This window comes from Miniopterus natalensis, chromosome 22, assembly GCF_054644295.1.
Source record: "Miniopterus natalensis isolate mMinNat1 chromosome 22, mMinNat1.hap1, whole genome shotgun sequence".
NCBI classification, from domain to species: Eukaryota; Metazoa; Chordata; class Mammalia; order Chiroptera; family Miniopteridae; genus Miniopterus; species Miniopterus natalensis.
This window is the reverse complement of record NC_142102.1, coordinates 5,231,856-5,255,205: the sequence shown is the minus strand read 5'-3', so window position 1 is coordinate 5,255,205 and position 23,350 is coordinate 5,231,856. Positions and strand designations below refer to the sequence as shown.

At 42.1% G+C, this 23,350-nt stretch overlaps 1 protein-coding gene across 2 annotated transcripts in view; it reads left to right on the top strand.

The window, feature by feature from the left end:
* The window catches only part of AKAP13 (A-kinase anchoring protein 13), a 201,787-nt gene that overhangs the window by 119,263 nt on the left and 59,174 nt on the right, over window positions 1–23,350 (top strand). The window contains exons 9-12 of one of the 2 annotated variants that reach the window (XM_016209595.2): window positions 11,689–11,764; window positions 15,791–15,927; window positions 19,231–19,598; window positions 21,802–21,855. In XM_016209595.2, coding sequence (XP_016065081.2) covers window positions 11,689–11,764; window positions 15,791–15,927; window positions 19,231–19,598; window positions 21,802–21,855 — 635 coding nt within the window. Of the gene's footprint in view, window positions 1–4,820; window positions 5,608–11,688; window positions 11,765–15,790; window positions 15,928–19,230; window positions 19,599–21,801; window positions 21,856–23,350 lie in introns of those variants that run through there. The other variant, XM_016209600.2, reaches the window with a different exon arrangement.

Sequence of the window (23,350 nt, the reverse complement as noted above, 5' to 3'; positions counted from 1 at the left end):
ATCCTGGGGTGAGGATTATAAAAATAAGAAACTGAAATGTCAAGTAGTAAAATGTTGACAAAGAAGTTGTGTTTAACTTAATGATACTTTCTATAATTAAGAACCACTCATTTTTTTTTTTTTTTTAAATATATCTTTATTGATTTCAGAGAGAGGAAAGGAGAGGGAGAGAGATAGAAACATCAATGATGAGAGAGTCATTGATCGAGCCTGCAACTGGGCATGTGCCCTGACCAGGAATCAAACCCTGATCGCCTGGATCCTAGGTCGACGTTCAACCGCTGAGCCACGCCCGGCCGGGCCACTCATTTTTATTGAAAAAAATAACATCTCTTTCTGTCCTTTGGCATTTGTATAATTAAGAATATCGATGATATGAGTAATGAATTCTAAGTTTTCTTACCTTAAATTTTAACTTAGATTTTCTCCGTGATAGTTTCATTTTTCTTTTTTTTTTTAAATTTGGGGAACTTCTCAAGTGGCAAAATAAGATGTGTAGTGGGAAGAAAGATTTACAGAACTAAGTTTAATGCCAACTCATTTTATGAGCTGTGTGACCTTGTACAGCTGACATAAACTGTGAGTGCAACTTTTCCTCATCTGTAGACAGTGTTATTTACCTTATAGCTTTTTATGAGGAGTAAATGAAACTGTACATGTGGAAGCACCTGACAAACAGAAGAACTCAGTAAATGTTAATAAATCTTGCCCCAGAAGACCTTGCCTAGACACTAAACTATCCCGCCACTACTTTTCCTACTGAGGTGATGGTTCTGCTGTCTCCCTTTCTTCCCTCCTCCCTCCTTTAATTTCACCAAGCTCTTGCTAATTTTAGTAAAGTTTAACATCTGTGGGCTTGTTCTGCGAGACCTATTTCCTGTAAGGAGCACAAGTTTGGGAAGAGATATTTTTATAGCTTTTTCTGATTTTTCTCCCATCTTAATTTCATTTTGCCATTGTTAGCTCCCTTAAATTGTCTTAAGGTTTCTTCTTGCAAAGGCAATAAAGGGTTAAAGCAGCTGCTTTAAGGGTTAAAGGAAGTTGCTTGCTGCTGTCTACTACTGATTCGAAAAGGGCTGCTGGTCGCTCACCCTTCCTCTTCTCTTTTAACCTTCTTGGAACCTCCAACTCTGCCAGCCGAAGAAATGCCAGGACCAGCAGTGCTGGAGCAGCTACAAAAGTGAGAAGAAAAACCCTAGGTGGAGACAGTGTCTTTGCAGTCCTTGTAAATAATTGTCTTCGTCCCCTCTCAGGCACTCAAGCATCATATGTGAAGCATTCTGTTCTTTTAAGCAGATTGGAGTTGCTCAAGTGGAAGCTAATGTTTCACCCACCTTCTAGTAAATTTTGCCACCAGCAAATGTGTTACTGGATTACTCACAATGTTTAAATTAATGAAATCATAGATTAACGAAAACTGTCAACTCTGATAGACCTTTCCTTCCTTCTCATTTCATGTGAAGAGTGGAGGTGGCAGATACAATTATGCAAGAATATACTGCATGTTTTCCACAACAGGAAATTTGAGCAAATTTGTCACAGAAAGTGCTGGCGGACGTACCTGTTCATTTTACCCCTTTCCTTGTTCTTTCTCCTGAGAGTCTCCCCACATCTTGTGAGCCAGTTATATGGCGGGCGATAAAGATTTCTTAGTCTTAGGCTGATGGTATCAGATCAAGAAGGAATGTGAGGTATGATCCAGTATCCATACCCTCTCGTTTGTCAGTTTTGGAATCCTAGGTCCAGAGAGTCAGAATCATCATCCCAGGTTGCTAAGGGAGATAGTGGCGCCCTCCCCCTTCCCCCCCCCGGAATGGAAAGAACCCTTGATTTTCACCCTACTAGCTGGTATTCCCTGCAGAGAGAGACTAAATTAATCATTGGTGAGTCACTTAACCAGAGCCCAGTCACCTGCTGCTGTTTTGTTTACTGGCCTTGAGCATTCTGCTTGGATCCTCAGCACACCCACTAGGTGGTGTCCTAATGCAGAAACTTTGCTGGGGGCTTTAGGCAGGGTTCTTCTGCCTGACCTGGAACGGAAGGAGCCAGATAGAGGTGCCCTGTAGTAATGTTAAATAGTTTGGGTAAGGTGTTAGATCTTGTAATTGAATGAACCAGGAGAGAGTTTAATTCATGAACAGAAATGCTATAGTTAAATTATAATGCATAAAATATTTTTATACTCCATTTTCTGGATTTTTAAGAACCTGTGTTGGGCCTTTGTCTCTCTGCAGGGAACCTGTGGGGTCGGAACAGACTAAAAGCACTGGTTGCTTCTGTTGGACTAATTTGGGATTCTTTGTTGTAGATAGAGAATGGATTGAGGACACAGAGAGAAGGGAGATTTAATTAATCTTATAAATAACTACTATTGTAAGAGGTTGTAAATAAAATATAGATTATTATATAATTACAAGTTCCCAAAATTAAAGGAAAAGAGGAAACAGCCTCAAAATGAAAACTTGTAACTCTCAGCTCTCGTTTGGGTTTAAAATCATTGGTTGTCATGTTTCAAAATTCTAACAGAATAACTCTTCAGTGGTTCCAGATGTTTTTGATAAAAACTTGGAATTTTCACATCAGCAGCAAAAGCACAGGACTACAGATTCTGTCTTCTGTCGGGAAGTGGTGGTCAGATCCAGAGGGGAAAGAAAAACGGACTTTTCCCCCCCACCTGGGGCATCTGTTCTCTAAGAAGGAACAGAATATGTAAGGACAGTTTCAAATCGCTTAAATACATTTATGCGTCCAGAAAAAGTAAGAAATCTACCTTTGCATCCTGTAGCCGGCAGACAGTCAGAAATTAAAAAGGTTAATCTATATGTCTCAAAACAGTAATCTGGGCCATTTCAGATAATTATATTATTTTGAAACAGATTCCTCTCTAATTATATAAACTTCTTGAGAACAGAGACCTGGTTATTTATTTTGTTTGCCTCCACTGCAAGGCACAAAATAGCTGTTACATCAATATAGATTATGTACATTTAAGTCAATAGAGGAGGTTGGGCATACGCAGAAAGGCTTTACTGTGATGAAAGCATTTGGTCCCTAGAGAGATGCCTGGGAACCTTGGGAGCAGGAAACATTTGAATCTAATTAAAATGAGGGAGCAGCAGTGAGGGATAAACCATATTGAGCACAAGGGGAGGCAGCTCTATGTTCATATGGGCAGGAGAGCGTTCTAAGTTACAGCTTGGTGAAAGCACATACAGAAAAGATAATAAATTACTAATTTTTCCATACACTAAAGCCTAAACCATCTTCCAGTTTGCACCTCAGATCACATAGTTTCAAAGTATTTGTCAATTGCCGACCAGGTCCCCACCCTTTTGGTAAGGCCTAGCAAGAATTTTATTTACAACTTTTTAACCTTTCCCTAGTCATCTTGTTTGTACTGGTTTCTGTCGGCACTGGCACCGTAATGAAAAGCACCCCTTGTTTCCCTGTACATGTTGGTAACATCACAGAGCCCAGGCCCCCTGGGGCATGTGGGGCAGGGGAGGCTGCCCCCTTTCATGGAGCAGTGAGGGGTGGGGGCCCAGGGCTTCCAGGGGTTGTGGCTGTAGCTGTGTTAACAGATGGGGGGAGGATGCTTGCATCATGGCAGGACTGGCTGCGTTTCTCTCCTTTGAGCTAGTTAGCTCGAACGTCTGGCCCCGAGGAAATGGTGACTCATCAGACCTTCTCTTTCCCTTGTCCATACAGTTGCTGCAAAACCTTATCTCCGTCTCTGTTGTAATATGGTCAGAAACTCGGGTATTAAATCTCTTTCCTTCCTTTCTGTCGTGGCATCTGAGCCCCTCGTTCACACTGTCCAGGTCTAGCTAGGATGCCTGGCCAGTTGAGGAAAATCAGCAGCCCAGCGCTCCTGGGGGAAAAATCTATTTTTTCTTTCTTTCTTCCCCCCCTCCCCCCCCTTGCTTCCCTTAGTCCCTCCTCTTCCTCACCCAGATCATTTTCAACCCAAGTGAGGGAATGTCTGAAGTGAGAATGAGTTCTGGAATAGCTCCGGCCCCGAGAACAGTCCAAAGGTGGGGGCTGCTGGGGTCTGAAATGGTGAAACCAGGCCAGGGGAGTAGCAGCCGCGCCAGGCTCCGTGCCTGCAAATAGGCTTTGACGGAGAGAGGTCCCAGCCAGGTGACTTTCTTAGTCACAGAAAGTGCTGGCGGACGTACCTGTTCATTTTACCCCTTTCCTCTTTAATTTTCTTTAAAGCCCCCTTCCATGCATCACCCCCACGTCCCCGCCAAAAGAAGAAGAAGAAGAAAAAAAAGCTGAGCTCTCAATGATCTTTAAACCTTGTTAGATACCTTTGTAGCCACTTCTGGATCCTAGAGAGACAGCCCTGAAATGTTTGGCTAACATTTTTCTCACGTTAAATCACTGGTTTGCGTCTGGAAGCGAGCTCCAGTGTGTGCCTTGGGTGGTTTCAATTTTCTGTTCTTGGTGGAAAAGATAAGCATGTTGTACATGCTCGTGGTGTTTAGGATGACACCCCCTCCCTTTATTACCATACTGCCCTGACATCAAAGCCCTCCTTGCATCTGGGACCGCCTGGCAGAGCCTGTTTCGTAGGGACACTTGGAGGCGGGAGCGGGCTGGAAAAGGAAGCCTTGTTTTTCTCTCCTTCCTTCGTGGGTAAATCATATTCCCATCCCTGCAATTAGGTTTTCAGACCTCCAAGGCTGTTGGTGCAGAGCTGAAAGGGCAGGTCGTGACGTCCTTGTGAGTGAGCGGAAAGGGGGACCGGGCTGGGGTTGGGCAGGCCAGCGCCCTAGGAGAGGGAGGGAGTAGAGCAGGAGGGGCCTTCCCCCTCCCTTTCCTCTGCTGTCATTACATATTTTCAACTTAAATCAGAACCAAGCCCGACTGCCTGGTGAGCAAGACACAGACTGGAAAGGCTGTTTACTTGAGACAGAATCTCCAAGCTTTTGCAGTTTCTTTTCCATGAAGAAAAATTGACTTTTCTTGTCTTTTTTTTTTAAACAAGAACAGACAGGATTTAATGGGAATTTTTTTTATGTCATCCCTTTGAAATAGAGTTGCTTCTCTTTTTTTCTCTTTTTCCTGACAAAGTACATACTGGATTTTTATTGCCCTCTTTGGTTTTTTCCCCCACGTGAGTCAGCCATTATGCTCAGCCAGTTCATTCTTATTTTTCCTACTGGAGTTATCATCAGTGATGGAAGCGGCGTCTGCTTCTCTTTCAGTCAAGATCTGCATAAAGTATAGCATCAGGAGGCATTTATTCTTTATATTATGAATTATAAATTCATTATTCTAGTGCTCTGAAGTTGTTAGAAAGTTCTGGGCCAGTCCAAGGAATTGGATTCTGCTTGGTTTCTTTTTAGTTCACTTTTTGACCCTTTGAGGGTTTTACATAGAGAGGAGCCTGGAAGGCACAGATCTCCTCCAGCTCACCGTGAGAAACTGGGAACTCTGGACTAGTGCAAGTGCGCTGGTCCCCCAAGTTAACAGTGGGCACATCTGCATTGTGTTTCCTCTCGCCTGCACTTGGGCAAAATGTATGAACGGCACAAGAGGCGCTACAGCCTGTGTGACATCTCCAAGGTGGACAGGCCCGTGGACGTGGTGTTGCTGAAGGTAAGGGGCCGCGCTTCATACGCTCCCAGCTCTCAGGCTCTTACTCCTCTCGAATCCGAGAGCTGGGTCCCTGGCCACCTGCACTGGAAGAAGGGCTGAGAAGTATGTGGGAGCACTGCAGGATGGGGGGTCGGGTTGGTGATTTTAGGGTTCTTAAAGGAATATCTGAACAAAAACACTGGGACTGAGAATCAGCATTGGGCCACTTACTGTTTAAATGTTAATTTACGTGCTTTAAAATGCATTCTTATGCTCAGGAGAACCTCCTGCTCTTGAAAATCTCAGAGGGAGAAATTCATCTTTAGAGTTGCTCTTTCCTGTGATGTCTCTGTCTGTCCCTCTGTCCCTGTCATGCCCACACCTCGGCCCCCATCTGTCTGGGTATCTTTCTTTGATAGTCTCGCTCTTGCTGCCTCTGTCTCTGTCCTTTGTCTGAGCATTTTCTGTTGTTTCTGCTGCCTCTTCATTCACAACTCTTTAGGGGAAAGATAGACAGCATTTATTTCCTTTGGAAGGTTCTCCAACCAATGTATTTAGTAAAGTGGCAGAGTGGTCCTTTTGGCTTGGTTTCACTGCTTTTCAGGTCTAGCCTCAGGCTCTGCCGATAGCTGTATTTGTTTTCTCAGTGTTAGGTGTCTAAGCAGGATGGGGGTGGAGACTGTGGATAGCTAATTGCTCACAGATGGCATCCTTGAATCTAAAATTAGTAAGGACTCCTCCAGTCATAAGATGGGAGTCTGGGAATATTGGATGACTTAGGAGTGCTTTTTGGAAGTTTAGCAGTTTTCTGGCAAAAGCAGGGGAAATTGGAAGCCTACCAAGTGCTTCAGAGGTGCCAAAAAGAACCTCAGTACCTAAACTTGTGAGAGTATGGAGCTGGGGAAGTCTAGGCAAAGTGGTAATTATTGCCCCGGTCAAGGAGATAGTGGAGCTATTTTGTTAATTTATCAATTCAGTTTTGTATTTGAGACTCCCTAATTTTTTTCATTTGCCCATCGAGTACAATAATGGGCCCAGAAGGCTAGACACAGGAGCCAGTGAAATACCATATTGGCTGAGGGGCTAGGTACAAGAATGGTGATTGGTGGTGGAGTGGTGTCATTGTCCCTCTGTCATTGCTATCAGGCAGTGGTTTTACTTGCCAGGCATAGACTGAGAACAGCTGGTTACTTGGCATTTTGAAGATAACATCATTGAGAACCATATATTAAATCAATATTAAAGACCTATTCGATGCCCGGCATTGTGCTAAGTCCAAGAGGCACACAGTTCTTTAAAATCCTCATGTTGATTAAGGACAGGCAGTAAATCGAGAAAAAGTACAATTTATTGTAAGTAGTTGGACAGAAATAATCAGCGAGCTGTATAGGAAGTAATGGGAAGACCTATTTTAGTTAGAGATCCTTCTCAGGTGCTGACATTTAAACCTGATTTCTACAGGGTATGAGTATGCTCACTCTACCAAGGGAAAGGAGTATCAGAGTCATGAACAGCAAGTGCAAGGCCTGAGGCAGGCGAGAACTGACAGGCCCTGTGACAGGAGCATCCTGAGTAAGTGGGGAGGGCAGGAGAAGGTTGGAGGCAGAGTGGGACCTGGCAAGGCAGCGCCTCGATAGCCATGGTGAGGAGTTGGCTTTGTTTGGGTACAGTACTTCTCAGTTTGTGTGTATACAGGATCGTTCGGGCAGTGCGGGATCTGTTAGGATGCCATTGTGGTTGCCCAGGCGCGATAGGATGGCTTTGTGGTCTGAAGTGGGTCGGTGTGAGATACAGGCATTTAATTTTTACATTCCTGGTCTCATTTTACCTATTGAAAAACAGATTCAGATAGTGATTTTCTGACGATCTCATAGCTCATACGTAATAGCTGACACGATGCAACTCCAGATCTGATTGTTTTCAAAGTCCATGTTTTTTCTTGCTATTCTAGACCTTTTCTTTGAGTTGACCAGTTTCTTTTATTACATGAGTATGTTTATCAGTTTTTATTTGTATATATAAATGCGTATTTTTTCTACCTTAGACTTATTATATTGGAAGAAGTCTTAGGCATTAACTCAGTTACTTCCTTCTCAGTGCAGGAATGCCTTCTGTAAGACTTTGGACAGGTGCACAGTCTCTTATACTTTTAGTTTGTCACACAATTTGTAGCAGATTTTTTTCTACAATTCTTTCTAAAAAATTATTCAGAAGTGTTCTTCAGGTATCTTCTATTTTGAATTTCAGTACCTTTAATCAGTGTTTTTAAAAAATAATGCTGTTGGGTATATATGTTACTTCAGTTTTCAAGTGATCGTGTATATGTTCTCAATCCACTTTTATCTGTGGAAGTTTGCTTTTTGTACTAAGGAGTTTGAAATTTTTTCATGTGGTCATTAAGTATATGTAAGCGCTCAGAGCAGTGTCCCTAATTCATGTTAAATATGCGATAAGTATTTGTTAATTGAATGAGTTAATCTTTTAAGATTTGTAAGTATGGTCTCATAAGCATCATGTTATATAAACTGTATTTAATATACTTATAAGGTTGGTATAAGATCACAGAGATGAAGTATGACAATAATCACAAAATTTAGACCTTGAGCCTGTCACTTTGGTGTTCCATGTTTATAGCTCCAGTCCCGTCCATTGTCATCCTGATAATCCACTGTCGATTAGCTTGGAAATTTCCATCCTGGGTGCCCACACTTCTCTTGGTGTTCTCTGCATTCCCATCTCTTCCTTTCGTCAGATCTGTATAGTTAGTTTCGTGTTAGTGCTGCGTCAGGGCCTTACGATTTCCCTGAGGCTATATACATTGATCTTTACCTTCGGATCAGCTCTTGCTTCCCATCATTCCTCAAATCTTGACTCCTTTCTGATCTTTTTTCTAAATAATAACATGTAAGTTGATAATATTCCTTGTCACCCACCCCTCCATCCCTCATCCAAGCACACACGTACACAGTCCTCCTCCTCACTGTGTGACATTCCCATGGTTATTGCCCCCTAATGCGTATGACTTTTGGCTCTTAGGACAAGTGGTTGGTAATTATAAATCACATGCTCAGAATGGGATGTGGGAGATTTTAATTGTTAGCACAATGCCCTTGGTCTCTCCATGCCTATTTTTTGAGCATCCTTCAATAAGCTAGTATTGACCTCTCAAGTTGGTGAATGAGAGGAGCTTTTGCCTAATGCAGTTCAGCAGTTAATTCATGATTAGCATCCCTGGGACCATTCTAAACACAAGAGGATAGCAAGTATCAGAAATTTGGCAAAAGTACCATACCAAAAAGAAGGGGGTCAGAGTCTAGGATTAACTGGTGATCTAAACTGGTTTTAGTCCAGGGGCCATTTTTGTTTTGCTATAATTTCGAGTACCTGGTTTCTTATGTTATTGATGATTTATCCAGAGCATACTTTGTAGCTAGTGATTCATACTTTGTAGCTAGTAACTCAGAATTTCAGATGAACGGTTTAAAGATTTGCAGCCATGTTTTGCGTACACGGAATGAAAGTGTTTACAGAGGACCACCTCCTCCCATTCATGATGTTTGGCAGGACACTCACCTCATTAGCTAAAGTCAAAAGTAGTCGTTGGTCAACTCCAGTGTTATTTTCCAGAGAAATATACATCTTTGAAAAAGTTTACTTGCTCTAAGAGACTTCCACGTTGTATCAAATAAAAGATAATGAGGCTGAGGATTGAAAACTACAGTGTCTGCTCAGTTACAATCTGATTCCCTGAAAAGACTTTGACTCAAGTGTTGGCTTCCATGTCCGGATGGTGGGTTTCGCTTCCTTTTGTTCAGCCTTGGAACTCTGGCTGGATCTCCTGAGACAGTTGCAGAGGAAGTAAATACGGGCAATGGCTGGGAAGGCTGGGTGTAACCTTATGAGCCGTATTATTAGGATGTTCGGTTATAAACAGTAGCAGAAGCACTGCCAAAAACAAAAGCTAGCTCCCTTTGCTGAAAATATGTACAACTCTATTTTCGGACTGATGGGAACACAATGTGGGTGTAGTTTATGTAATCACAAGGGGTCCCGGGAATGAAAAATAATATGGGGGCGGAGGGTGGGAGTTCTGGCATTTCTTCTGAAGTAACTTCTGCTGTCTCACGTGGCACATGCACAGTAACTTACCAGAACTTTGGATGTTGAATACCTGCAGTATCCATGATCTGCTTGTCATGGAGATGGCTGTGAACAAAAGACTAACTTCGTGTTTTTAGCTAAAGATTCATGAATGTGGTCAGAGCCAGAAACTGTTTTGGTAACTTATCCCTCCAAAAGATGTGAATATTTAATGGCAGAGTTTGTTTTCCTTACTTCGAGCTACTTGCTACACACAATTTGTAAATGATCTAGAACTATTCCTTCCCCCTCCATTCCGCCTGTTGCCAGTCCTGTATTTGACTGATAGCTAAAAGATTCCATCGCCAAAAATCCATATAGAGGGGCTCATCATCATCATCTCCATTTTTCTCTTAAAACTCAAGTTATTAGCAGTCTCTACACTGTTTCTGTTCTGTCTCCCAGTCCTACTTTGGCACTCAGAATATTTTGCCAAGCCTCATCTCAGAGCTGGCTAGAATGTTGATAGTACAAAGAACCAGCTTATTTATTAATGTGAAAACCTGTCTTAGAGGTCACCTTTTGGAAAAGAGACTAACATGAGAACAGATGTGTTACCATTTTTGTATTCTGGGCCATTCTTCTTTCTTGTTTATACACCTTTGTGCTTTCTATGCGCCTCAAAAATTTCTAAGGAAAAGGTCTCTAATTTGGGTTATAATGATATGCAGTAAAGTTCATAATATTTCTTTGTTTCCTTTTCATTGTCTATAGGATCTGTAATAATGTCCCCCTTTAATTTCTGATACTGATAATTTGAAACTTTTCCTTTATCCTTGCTCAATCTAACTAGAGTTTTACTGATACCATTGATCTTTTCAAGGAAACCATCTTTTGGGTTTATTGATTTTATTGTTTATTTTCTATTGCACTGATTTCTTTCTTTCTTTTTTTTTATATATCTTTATTGATTTCAGAGAGAGGAAAGGAGAGGGGGAGAGAGAGAGAGAAACATCAATGATGAGAGAGTCATTGATTGAGCCCGCAACCCGGGCATGTGCAATGACCGGGAATCGAACCCCGATCGCCTGGATCCCAGGTTGACGCTCAACCGCTGAGCCACGCCCGGCCGGGCTATTGCACTGATTTCTGCTCTTTGTTTTTTTATTATTTTTTTGAAATTCTGTTTGCTGTGGGTTAACTTGCTCTCTTTCTAGTTTCTTAAGGTGGTAGCTTATAAACATTTTTAGAATGTCTTTTTTCCTAATATAGACATTTAATATTTTAAATTTTGCTCTAAGTGCCATTTTAGCTATACCTCAAATATTGTAGGTGACGTTTTATTTTTATTCTGTTCAAATATTTTCTATTATTTAACTGTTTAATGTTTCCTTAAGATTTCTTCTTTAACCATGAATTTTTTTAAGAAGTTTTTTTAAACTTTTAAATTATTTGGTGTGTTTTTTGTTTTTTTCCAGATATATTTTTGGTTTTGATTTCTAAATTTATTACTGTTTAAGTTAAAGAGCATGCTTTTTAATCCTCAAATCTGAGACTTGTTTTATGCCACAGAATATGGTCTATCTTCCATGCACACTCAAAAAGAATGAATTCTGCTATTGTGTAAAGTGGTCTTTATGTGTTCATTAGATCAAATTGGTTGATAATGTTTTTCAGGTTCTCTGTATCCTTACTGATTTTGTGTTAACTTGTTTTATCCGTTACTGAGAGAAGACTGTTAAAATCTCTAATGGCAATTAGAATTTTATATTAAATTTAATAAAAATAACTTTTGTATGCCTAAGTTTTATCAAAAGCCTCTTTAGAGCATTAATTGAGTATCAATTGCCCTGATTGTACTGTAAAAAGGTATTTTTTCTTAAAATAATTTTATCCACTTTGCAATAAAATTGGAAAAACAAAGATGGGAGTGATGGCACAGTAGATGAACTTGCAGCAGCTGGAAAATCATCCCATGTGACTTCACTGTCTGAAGCTCAGCCTGCTTTTCTTTTCCTTCAGATAAACCAGGAAAGCTGGTGCACAATAGAGCCGTGTCCTGATGCGGCATCTCTCTTGGCTCCCACACAGAGCCCAGGTAAGCGGGGATCTTCCCACTTCCAATTTGCTTGAATACCTGCTTCCAAAATACAGATATTCTAGAGCTGCAGTCCCCCTCTAACAACAGATCATTCGATTTGGAGATCTGTCCTTCCTTAGCATGTTATGCAATAACATGATAAAATTGTCTTAATATAGTAAAACTCTGAAAATATATTGTAAAGGACTAAACCTGTGGCTCTCAGTTTTGACACACATGGAAAGCATCTAGGCAGGGTTGGGCCATGGGGCTTGGGCAGAAAGGTGAGGGGCATGAAGAAGCATCAGCTTAACAGTTGTAAGTAAGTCGTGGGCATGTAGTGCACAGCGTAGGGAGCACAGTCAGTAATACCGCAGGCACTTTGTGTGGTGACAGCATGGCTACTAGACTTCCTGTGCTGATCACCTCATAAGGTATATACATATCAAATCACTGTGTTGTACCCCTGAAACGAATATAACATTTTATGTCAACTATAATTAAAAAGAGCTTTCCATTCCAGAATGAAAATTAAAAAAACAAAAAAAGTATCTTGGGAGCGCTAAGATACATTGATGCCTGGGTCTTATCCCCAGAGATTCTGATTTACTTGTGCTGGGGGTGTGTGGCCTGGGCACCAAACTCTTTAAAAACCCCTTTGGTTATTCTCCTTTGCAGCCAATCATTAAGAACCACGAACTTCAGAAGTATTGTCAGGAATTGAGTCTCTCCTGAGGTCTTAGTAACAACAGATGAGGGTAACGTGCTCTTAAGACCTTGCTTGGTAACAACACAGCACGTGGCTTGCGGCTAGTTAGGATTCCCAGCAGTTCTTCTAGGTTTAGCCACTAATTCACTGTGTTAAAGGCATGTTCCCTCATGTCTCCGTGCTCTGTTTTCTCTGGCCTCCCAGCATGACTAGCTTTTTCACAGGGATGTCGCCTGAGTGCCATGGCGGATAACCGTAAGTCCATTGCCTGTCCCCGCAGCTGCCATGTGAACACTGGCTATTTACCTCCTGAGCCCTTAAGTCCACTTTACCACAAGAAACTTCTTTTTACAATTCCAAAGTTTATTAACCTGCTTTAAAAATGACTGATTCCTCATTTACTGGTCTTTCTGGAAACAGTTTAGCTGTGGATATCCTGTGCTAGTATTAAATTTAAAGATGAACTTCAAATCCTTTGTCTCCAGAGGGTTTTCCTACTGATTCTCAACTCTCTGAGTTTACTCCAAAGGAAATGTTGGAGCCCGGCCGGCGTGGCTCAGCAGTTGGGCATTGATCTGTGATCTAGGAGATCATAGTTCGATTCCCGGTGAGGGCACATGCCCGGGGTGCGGGCTTGATCCCTAGCAGGGGGCGTGCAGGAGGCAGCCGATCAATGACTCTCATCATTGATGTTTCTCTCTCTTCCCCTCTCCCTTCCTCTCTCTGAAGTGAATAAAAACATTTTAAAAAAACAAACAAAAACAAAGGAAGTGTTGGAAACAAATGTGGAAAGGGTTTTTCTCTATGTTTGTCACACATGGAGAAAGTGGTTGAAGGATATTAAAGGCTATAGTTGTGTTTAGGGTCTCGCATATTATAAGATGGACCCTGTTCACAGATTCAGCTGAAACTTCCCCCATCCAGCCCCCTAGAACCTTTTACTTAAAAGTATCTACTTATTCCTTAAGCTGTCTGGGGCTTTTTCTAAAAGTGTAATTACTCCCAACCACCAAGCAGTGAAACTGTCTGCCGTAAAGGTTGAATGAGGTGGCCTCATAATATGAATATTCACAGGATGCCATGTGCTATAGTTTAATTTACTTGTTTAAAGAAATGAATTTTGAACCCCTGAGCATTTCCCCCGGGCATAATCTTGAATTTTGTTGACCCCTCCTACTCTAACCCCGAACATAACCCCTTTGGGTGTTTTTAGAGTGATTCTTTTAACTTCAGTGTAACAGAATCCAAGATCTGGATTATGCTTCTAAACTTCAGACATGAGATTTTTTATTTATTGCAGGCATAAGTTTCTTGGTGAATTCTAGGCAGGCTTCCTCCTTTTGCTTTATGAACACAGCTCAGGGCAGCAATAGTGTTAGGCCAAATGAGAGAATATCCTTTAAAATTACTTTGTATATTTTAAAATTCTGAATAAATACAAGAAAACATTATGATTAGCAGGGTTCAGCAAAGCACAGTGAGTGCTGATGGTATATTCCTACCCTGCCCCAACTATAATTTGTTTGCATACATATAATTTTATACCCAAATGACTAGATAGCATCTTTAAAAGTACACATTTTGCTAGCTGTTAAAAAGCTAATGGCTCAGGACACAAAAGTATTGACATTTATATATGGGTCATAAAATGGGCCTGGCCCACCTCAAGGTAATGTCCTTACTGGATGCTCGTTGAGTCACACATTATAGGTTAATGACGCCTTAACTTCATTAGGCGTGTTTATCACACCCCTGCTGTTTGTGGAGGGGCAGAGTTCTGGTTGCTGTATTTATAAATTAGTTCTAACTTTCACTACAGCTCTTTGAGGGAGGTCCTCAGCATCCCATTTCACTGGTGTGGAAATGAAGACTTAGGGGGGTTAATTAATTCTTGCCTGGGATCTTTCTGCTAATAAGTAGCCAGACCTAGAGGAAGCCTCATCAGCCTAACTCTAAAGACAGCACCCACTCTTATACCTTCATGTGCTGCTGTTTTAGTCATTAGGAAGGAGACTTGCAGGAAGAAAGGGAAGGATTTCATTCATTTTGAAAACTTACCAGCACATGTGAGTTAGGGTGTAGGAGAGCTTCGCCTTTAGCGCCCCTCGCCCCATTTGTGGGGCCTTTGTAATGGCTCAGAGTCCTTTCCTCTCGCCTTTTCCTTGTTGCATGCTCGTCTCTCCCTCCCTGTCTCAGCAGCCGGCGTATACCACACAGCCCACTCTTACCCCGAACTTGGTTTGTGGTCCCCGTGGTGCTTGGAGTTCTTTTCTGGGCAAGGCGTTCCTACGAGGGCTGAATCTGGAGCTTCCCTGTGACTTTTCCATTAGAATGTCTTGAGCTCTGTGTTTTCCAGTCTGCAATTGGGACGTGGTCTGTTAGGCTGCCAGCTGGACTGCTAGAGCTCAGCATAGTTGCTGTGACAGCCCTTTCTTTTCCTGGCCAGCCCCCTGTTTTCCCCTCAGCCATGGGTCGGAGGTTTTCATTTTTCCAAGTGTGGAAAAGGGAAGAAGTGGAAAGATTACACCCCCCAGCTCCACCTAAGGTAGCACATACTCTCTGAAATGTGGGCACTCCAGGATACCAGGGGTTTCCAGTATTTTACAGGTAGGGCTATTTCCATTGAAATATCACAGTCAGAAACATCATTGACACCAAGATGGAAATGAACTAAGATCATTATTTTCTTTATCTGGAACATTTTCAGAAACATCTGTGGGCCCAGCCTCACTTCCTATGGCATCCTTTGTGTACTTCTGTGTTGAAATTGTCTCTTAATATGTTTGTTTCCACTCCAAGATTGTAATCCCTGCCTCCTCCACACAAGCACTAAACTCCCTCTCTCTTTTTTTTTTTTTTTTTTGGACACCCCCTGGTATGTAGTCAGATGCCTAACTAATGGAAGAGGTAATTTTATTGACAGGCGATTCATGACCGATCCCAGTGCAGTGCCTCTTTGATTCTTCCCCTAAGATTCCTGGCTAATCCAGGGCAAATAATTGATTAATGATAAGTTATTAATTTAGGTAAGAACAACTTCTCATTATCTCTGAGCTTGCACACCCTCTCCACAATTATTGTCCAAGGATAGACTCTAAGAATTAAAAGAGACACAGGGTAACCCAGTTCAATCTTCACTTCCCCTTCTTTCCAGAAGCCTGTTGACACAGTCATTCAGCCTTTGCTCCAGCCCCTCTGGTGAAAGTGAGGCTCCTCCGATTGCCCAGCAGCCCAGCCGCCTTGCAGTGAAGCCCTGCGCCTTCCAGTCTGATTGCTGGAATGAAAAGAAACTGAATTTTAAAAAAAGTATTGGTTGAATAAATTTTCTTTTTCAGAATGTGAGAACTTCCTGGATGTTGGGCTGGGCAGGGAGTGTGGCCCCAAACATGGTGGACTTAAAAGAGAATCTGGGAGTGACTCTGACCTATTTCACTCACCCAGTGAAGACATGGACAGCATCGTCTTCTCCAAGGTACTGTATGTGCTTCCCGCTGAGGGCTGTGACCCTGTGAGTCTTCCAGGGCTTCTCTCTGGCTCTCACACGACCTAAGAGAAGTGTAAATGTTCCCTTTCAGAGAAGGAAGCTCCAGGTTTCCAGGGGCGTAGAAAAAAGCTTTGGCCACTATTTTCTGCAGAATCATGGCTGGTTACATGCAATTTTTGCAGCTCACACTGAAGACTAAAGAAATGGAAGTGAATTAAATCAGATGACAATGGGTACTTTTCAGTGGGCAGGAAGGACCGCAGCTCAGACTATATGATGTCATGTGTATAAACTAACCACAGAGTCATTTCTGACTAATGTGTTCTAGGCCCGAAGCTCACTGCTGAGCTTGGTGATGTCAAGCTGCTTTTCATATAATTTGAGGCCCTCTAAGGGTGGGGGTGGCGTGGTTTGCTTTTTTTGGGGGGGGGGGGCCTTATGTTTGCACCTAGTTGCAGCGAGCTCTGCTTTGTTTCCTGAGAAAACTCGAGGGCTTTCCCACAGCAGAGTCCGCAGTAGCGCTCAGTCCTGTGCCACAGGAGGTTGTCTTAGTAGCAAGGGGGTGAGGGGCGGGCGTGGCAGCTGTGAAGACGCCTCCGTGAAGGGCTCGTGGTGACTCGGGGGAAGTGACGGGAGCAGCTGTGTTAGTGGGTGATTATGTTCCCCTGGCCTGTGTGAGGATGTTGTGCTATAGAGTTTTGATAGAGGAGAGGAGGCGTAAGGTTCTGGGGTTCTGGTCCAGATTTATTCAGGCCTCTGTGACTGTACCTTCAAACACTTCATTTTTGTCCAAGTGGCTCTCGTGTGTCCATTTGTCCTTCCCAACCCTTTTCCACCTAGCTCCTTTTCCTTGTGCTCATTATATTGAGGTCCTTGGAAAGATTTATAGAACTTCAGGATTCCTATCATTATTGCTCATAGTGGACTCTTTGACTCAAGAGATTGTGTCAGGCAAAAATCCCACACACTTGGGAAGGTCTGTCTTTCTCTGAGGTTATTTAGGAAGAGGGAAACCAGTAGGATTTTTTAAAAAAAGAACCAAACAAATAGAATTTGGGTAATTTCCACTGTGATTTAGAGGTTTTCATTATAAGGACTTGCATAGTCTTCCCCACCGCCAGCACCAACCGCCGCCCCTGTGGAATGCCATTCTGGAGATGCTTGTCTCTGCAAATAAGTCCCTTTTGTCTGAGATAAAGAGATTAGATAATATCTCCAAGTTTCAGCTTTAAGTTTGAATCATCAATAATCACTGAACGGTGTCATGGATACACACGTTTTGTTAAACATTTCTGTCTGAGAATTTTCATAGTGAAAAACTTTAAAAATGGAAAAGTCTTCATTAAGAAATGCTCGCTGCCTACTAGTACGTGACACCGTGTCCCTGGATGCTCCACTGTCTGCAGAATACTAGTGATTTCTGCTCACTGAATCGAGTGATTTCCCTAGCCACGCAGAATGAGCATTTCCTATATTTTACCTGCTTTTCAAACTGCCAAAAGCATTTATAAGATTGTTCATACCGGTGGCCAGTGCTAGATTTCGCAGTTTTTTTTTCAGGATGACTAGATAGATACAATTTTTACTCCCCAAGTTAAGTCTTCTCTGTATCTCACACCCGAGTGCCTCGGGAAACCAGAAACGCCGTGCACGCTTCACCTCGCCCTGTGCTTGCCAGAATGTCCAGTGGCCTCTCCGAGACCTGGAGGTTCTTCCTCTTAGTAGTTCCACTCTCCCAGTTTGTGACCCAGAGAGATTTGGTAATAGATGTTTTCTCTCGCATTATTAAGACCAAGGGTTTCCACGTGAACGGAAAAGGAGAGAGACAGACTAATATTTACAAAGTACTTGCTATACACTGAGCACTGAACTGAATTTTTTATATGTATGATCTCATTTCATGATCCCAGCAATGCCGTAAGGTGGGTGGGTGGTTTTATGCTCATAGTCCTGAAGAAATAGAGGCTCTGATTGGTGAAGAAGTTTACTCACAATTCCTCAGCTGGTAACAGAATCGAGACTTGTCCCTAGAGCTGACTCTAAAATCTGTTTATTTTCTTTGCTTTCAGTTACTTTGCTTTCAGTCTCCCAGCACCTCCTTTAATAGCCACTGTTTTATATAGAAGCACAGCAGTGGCAGACGCCCCACCAGCCACTTAAAAGTCTTGCTCGGTGGTCTCCCGTAGGATAGCCATTGCAGCCTCCTCTGATGTGAACTGTGGTGTGCGTTAGGTCACTTCCTGCAGCCATTGCTGTGACTCTGGCCTCACAGGGGCCCCCTTAACAGCCTGCAATGTTTGTCACAAACTTTTTTTTTTTTTTAAAATGTATCTTTATTGATTTCAGAGAGAGGAAAGGAGAGGGAGAGAGAGAGATAGAAACATCAATGATGAGAGAGTCAGTGATTGAGCCCACAACCCGGACATGTGCCCTGACTGGGAATCGAACCCTGATCGCCTGGATCCTAGGTCGATGCTCAACCCCTGAGCCACGCCCGGCTGGACTGTCACAAACTTTTTGCCTTAACTTTATATTTCCATGCAGCCTGCTTCCTGGTAAATACTAGGATTTTCGGGGGAGTGTTACGAGCTTCATGTTTGTTCTTTTTTTCCTTTGTCCATCACTTTATCAAAGACTCTGGTGCCAGGACTTACTATTTTATGTATTGTTTGACCTGATAACGCTTTGGCCAATTCCCAGTGAAGTGAGAAAAAGGAATAGATTTCTTGTACTTAAGTATTTGTGGACGGAATTTGGGTGTTGGTGGCAGACTTGAGGTGGGCACATAAGCTGACATTTTTCAGAAGGCCACTAAAAACCATCACAGGCCTGCTTCTGGAATATTAACTTGAGCACATTGTTCTTGTAGCCAAGCAGACAACCTTGCTTTTAGTTACGGCTTGTGAAAAAAAATTAATATGATGTGAATTTACAGTTTTTGTACAGCAGAAACCCAGAGATGTAAGGGTTCCTTCCCTTCATTTCAGTTGGTGGTATTGACTGAAAGAAGTCACCTGAGTTTGATTTTTTTTCTCTCTGTAAGAAAGGAAAAATTAATGTCCATCTAGTCTAGTACCTCTAGTCAGAGGGTAGAAAGAGCATATGTCCTAGACCATACCTTTACTGGCGGCTATTTGAGTCCAGCTATGATTATGCTTTAAAAAAGAAATCTCTGCAGCGAGTTGTGATCTTGCCCATCCTACGCACCATGAAGCCATTGGCTCCATCGGGAATAACTGAGGCTCTGCTCGGTCCTGTTTTTCAACCGTATGCGCTTTCTCCCCTTCACAGCCCGAGGAAGAGCAGTCGGTCTGTGATATCACTGGATCCAGTTCTTCCACCGATGACACAGCGTCCCTGGATCGACATTCCTCTCATGGCAGCGATGTGTCCCTCCCCCAGATACCAAATTTGAACAGGTCCAGAGATCAGCAATCTCTCGATGGCTTCTACAGCCATGGGGTGGGAGCGGAGGGTCGAGAGAGTGAGAGCGAACCTGCTGGCTCAGGTGAGATGGAAGAGGAGCTGGACAGCGTCACCGAAGTGCCTGCCACCTGCTCTGTCCTGAGGAGCTCTATGCGCTCTCTGTCCCCTTTCCGGAGGCATAGCTGGGGTCCTGGGAAGAATGCTGCCAGCGATGGAGAAATGAACCACCGGAGGTGAGATGCTGGGTTGCTTGTTTAGTCTCTCTGTCTGCTTGCTTTTGAGAAGTGTCTGATTTGGGGTTCTCAAGGGTAAAAGATTTGAGGAGACACCATGGTATAGCAGAACAGAGTAGGCTTTGGAAATGGGAAAACCCCTATTCAGACTCCATCTCTTGACCTTTCTACGTAGATATCCTTGGGCAAGTTGCTTGACCCCTCTGAGCTTTAATTTTCTCATCTGTAAAATACCTGCTTTTCAGAGCATCCGTAACAATAAATATTACAGGTGAAATGTGTCTGTCACATAGAAGGTGTTTAGTAAGTGGTAGCATTTATTCAGGCTAGATTTGTTAATGAAATTCATAGATTAGAAAAATTCATAGATTAGAAATAGTTTGTCAGTTTTAAATTAAGAAATCAATATGAAATCTTATAGTTTGAATACATCTAAGTTTTAAAAGCACTTCAAAGGAATTGCCATCTGTTTCTAATGCAGAGTTTTGATAAAGTCTAGATTGTTAGTATTTAATACTCTCAAGAGACTGTTAGAATCATTGAATATCATTAAATTGTTGGTATTTTCCATGTGTCATCTGGTTTTCGGGCACTCAACTGTGTGGCCCAGTTGCAGACCTTCAGACCTTCATTTTGGAAGCAGTCTGTGAGAAGATAAGTTGGATTTGATTTCTGACCATTGGCTGCCTAGATGAATTTAAGCAGATGGTTTTAGCTCCAAAGAATAAGTGCCATGAAACCTGCTCTGTGCACAAAGGTGGACACACTCCAGAGCCCCTTCTTAGTGCGGAAAGCAGCTAAGGGAGGAGGCCGACAGTTGTTTTAAAACAATTCACATAAACAGCCTCACTGGAGCAATATTGCTTTAAAAAATATATATATTTTTTTCTTGCCCTCTTTATAATATTGTGGCTCTGATTTCCTAGCTATAAGTACATGTAATCTGACGACCTCTTTTATTCAACTGACGTATATAGTGCACCAGCTACCTGCCAGGCATTTCTAGGTTCTGGATGCACACAGGTGAAGGAGACCAAGTTCTGCCCTCATGGAGCTCACAGTAATACCATACACTTTGCTAACTTGCTCCTCTTTTCAGACTCCTTAAATAACAGATTATCTCATGTAATTTTCCAGTCCTCTTCATGAGCCAGGCAGTATTGTCCCCATTTTTGCAGACGGGACTGGTGCACATTGTATCACCTACCCAAGCTCAGGAGAATCCTGCTTTCCGGTCTCCCAGTCAAGGGCTCTTTCACTAATTCCATATTACCCTTGGGTGGAGTTCAGGATGCTTACCATAAAAATAAGGGCTTGCTGGGTACTTTTTGTATACATTTGAATACCTAGGCTATATAAAAAGTGATTCCTAAAAGCTTGGCTTTTCAGCTTTAGCTTTATTCATGCTGTACTTTTTTTGTCTTTAAAGCATTTACACCAATAGAAAAAGTAAGGATTTAGGGGGAGCTTCTTACAGCGGGACATTCTTAGCTTAGATGATAACAGTGTCAAGAAATGAGGGTTTATTTTATATATAAACCTTTTTTAAAAAAAATAACCCACTATGGATCCTTTTGCCATGACCTTGATTTCAGACCTCGATGGAACTTTATGGATCATTTAGCTCAGATGAGGAAAATTGAAGCTCAGATTGAGTGATTTGCCCAAGATTACATAGTGATCTGTTGACTGAACTAAGAGTAGAACCCTATCACCTAAGTTATTTATATTTTCAACCTATTAATATCATGGAATCTCCTATTTGAGCTTAGTATTAAGGATTACCCCACACCACTGTCCTGATACCTCTGAAGATAATGGAAGGGGAGTCGGGTATTACTATAACTATTTGACTAAATCTTCCAGTATTACCTGCATACTGTGCAACCTGAAATTTCAAATGTTAGGAAAACCCTTTGTAAATTTTGAATGGCCTTTCTTTTTTTCTGATCCTTTTATAATTTAGGAAACCTCTTCTTTGTTATCTGATTAAGTCCTTGGAGCAAGGAGGGAGCAAAGTAGATAGAAACCGTCAGGCCCTTTTGGTCCTGACATTTTTTTCCTTCCACGTTCCTTCATTCCCTTCCTGCACCGTTTCTCTTTGGGGATTGTATGTCTTCCGAGTGTGATGTCTGGATGTTTCATGCGTTTGTATCCATTTTGTCTCACCTCAGCACTGACCTCTTCCACCGTTCATTTTCAGTTCAATGCGAGTTCTTGGGGATGTTGTCAGGAGACCTCCCATTCATAGGAGAAGGTACAGAGTTCACTCATTGCACTAACCTCGTTGCCTCTGAGCATATACTAACAAGCATCTCTTACTCTGCTTATTCCATGATTAAACAGCTGTTTTTAAATAATGTCACATCTGCTTCAGGCAAATAAAATACAGGTACTTAATTGCCGATGCCCCTTCCATAGGAAATGGTCTCTTGAATTTGAAGTTTTGATAACAGGGTCTCCCCAACTTTCTCCAGAAGAGTTTGAAGAAATGTTTATGTAGCGTCTCTAATGGACCCCAGGGAGGACTTTTTCTTTCTTTCAAAAAAAGAAGGGTGAGGGGTGGAGAAGAACCAGAAATACATGCTTAAAACAGAATTTAAAAGCATTAAATTAAGACCCTAAAATATCTTCAACACATTCTTTAATGTTGTGCTGAGAGTCTGTGTCCCTAGGCCACCTGGCAGTTGCCTTTCCCTTGTAGACTCCTTCGTTCCGTAAAGCAAGAGGCCTCTGCTTACCTCTCAGGGGCCCTCGCACTGTCAACTCTAAGTATTTTTTGTCAGGTGAAAGTGTGAAACTAAAAATTAGTGATTTATAAGCTGAAAAGACAAAAAGTACTGATATGCTTCAAATTTTTCAAAGGCTGAGTTTTATTGTCCAGAAGCCATTAGTGACCTTTTTCCCCACTACCTGGAAAAACATTTGGAAATCCAAGAATGATTGTTAGATTTACTGTTAGCTTCTCCCATTAGGAGACATTTGTGAAGAGGTATTTTTAACATTAGCTGAAGGCGTTTGTTGGGAAGCAGGCAAATAGTGAGCTTTTCCATTGTGCCTTTCAAGTGGCTGCTTCCGAGTTAAGTGCAAAATTGAGCTCAGATACAAATATTCTCATGAATCTCAGATAGTCATGACTCTGGTTAAGTTTTTCTTCAGGGGAACAAGTTATAAGTCAAATCCGGCTCATTAATATGAATTATTAAAACCATGCGCTTGAAGACCCTGGAAGACAGCAAGTTGCTGGATGCCTTCCAAGTTAGCACATAGATGCAGCCGGCCTGGCCACTGGTGACATTGTCGCCCTTAGTCATTTTCTGTCAGAAGAAGAGGAGGCATCCTTTTCAACGGTGTATTAAGCCTTAACTAGAAAAATTGAAACATTCCAACAAATCTTAAAAGGTGAGAGAGAAGGATAGTTTTTTTTTAAAAAGCCAAAATTTCCTAAATTTTGAAAACAAAGCCCAACAGCCATTAAATGTAAACCCCCACTAACTGAGGAATTAGAGACATTAGGATGCTCTCAAAAATACTCTTTATTATGAAGGCCTTTGCTGCTGCAAGGAAGGGCAGTGTTTCTGCTCCTGTAGGACCATCTGCAACTTCCCTCATCCTTGGAAAAGCCTGTCCCTCTGTCTTCCCTTTGCCCATCATGCTTTTCATCTTAAATTTCATCCCAGTCTCGCCCGTCATTTCTGAGAGAAAAGGGATGTTTGAATCTGTAGGAGATTATTTTTATATGATAAAATTAT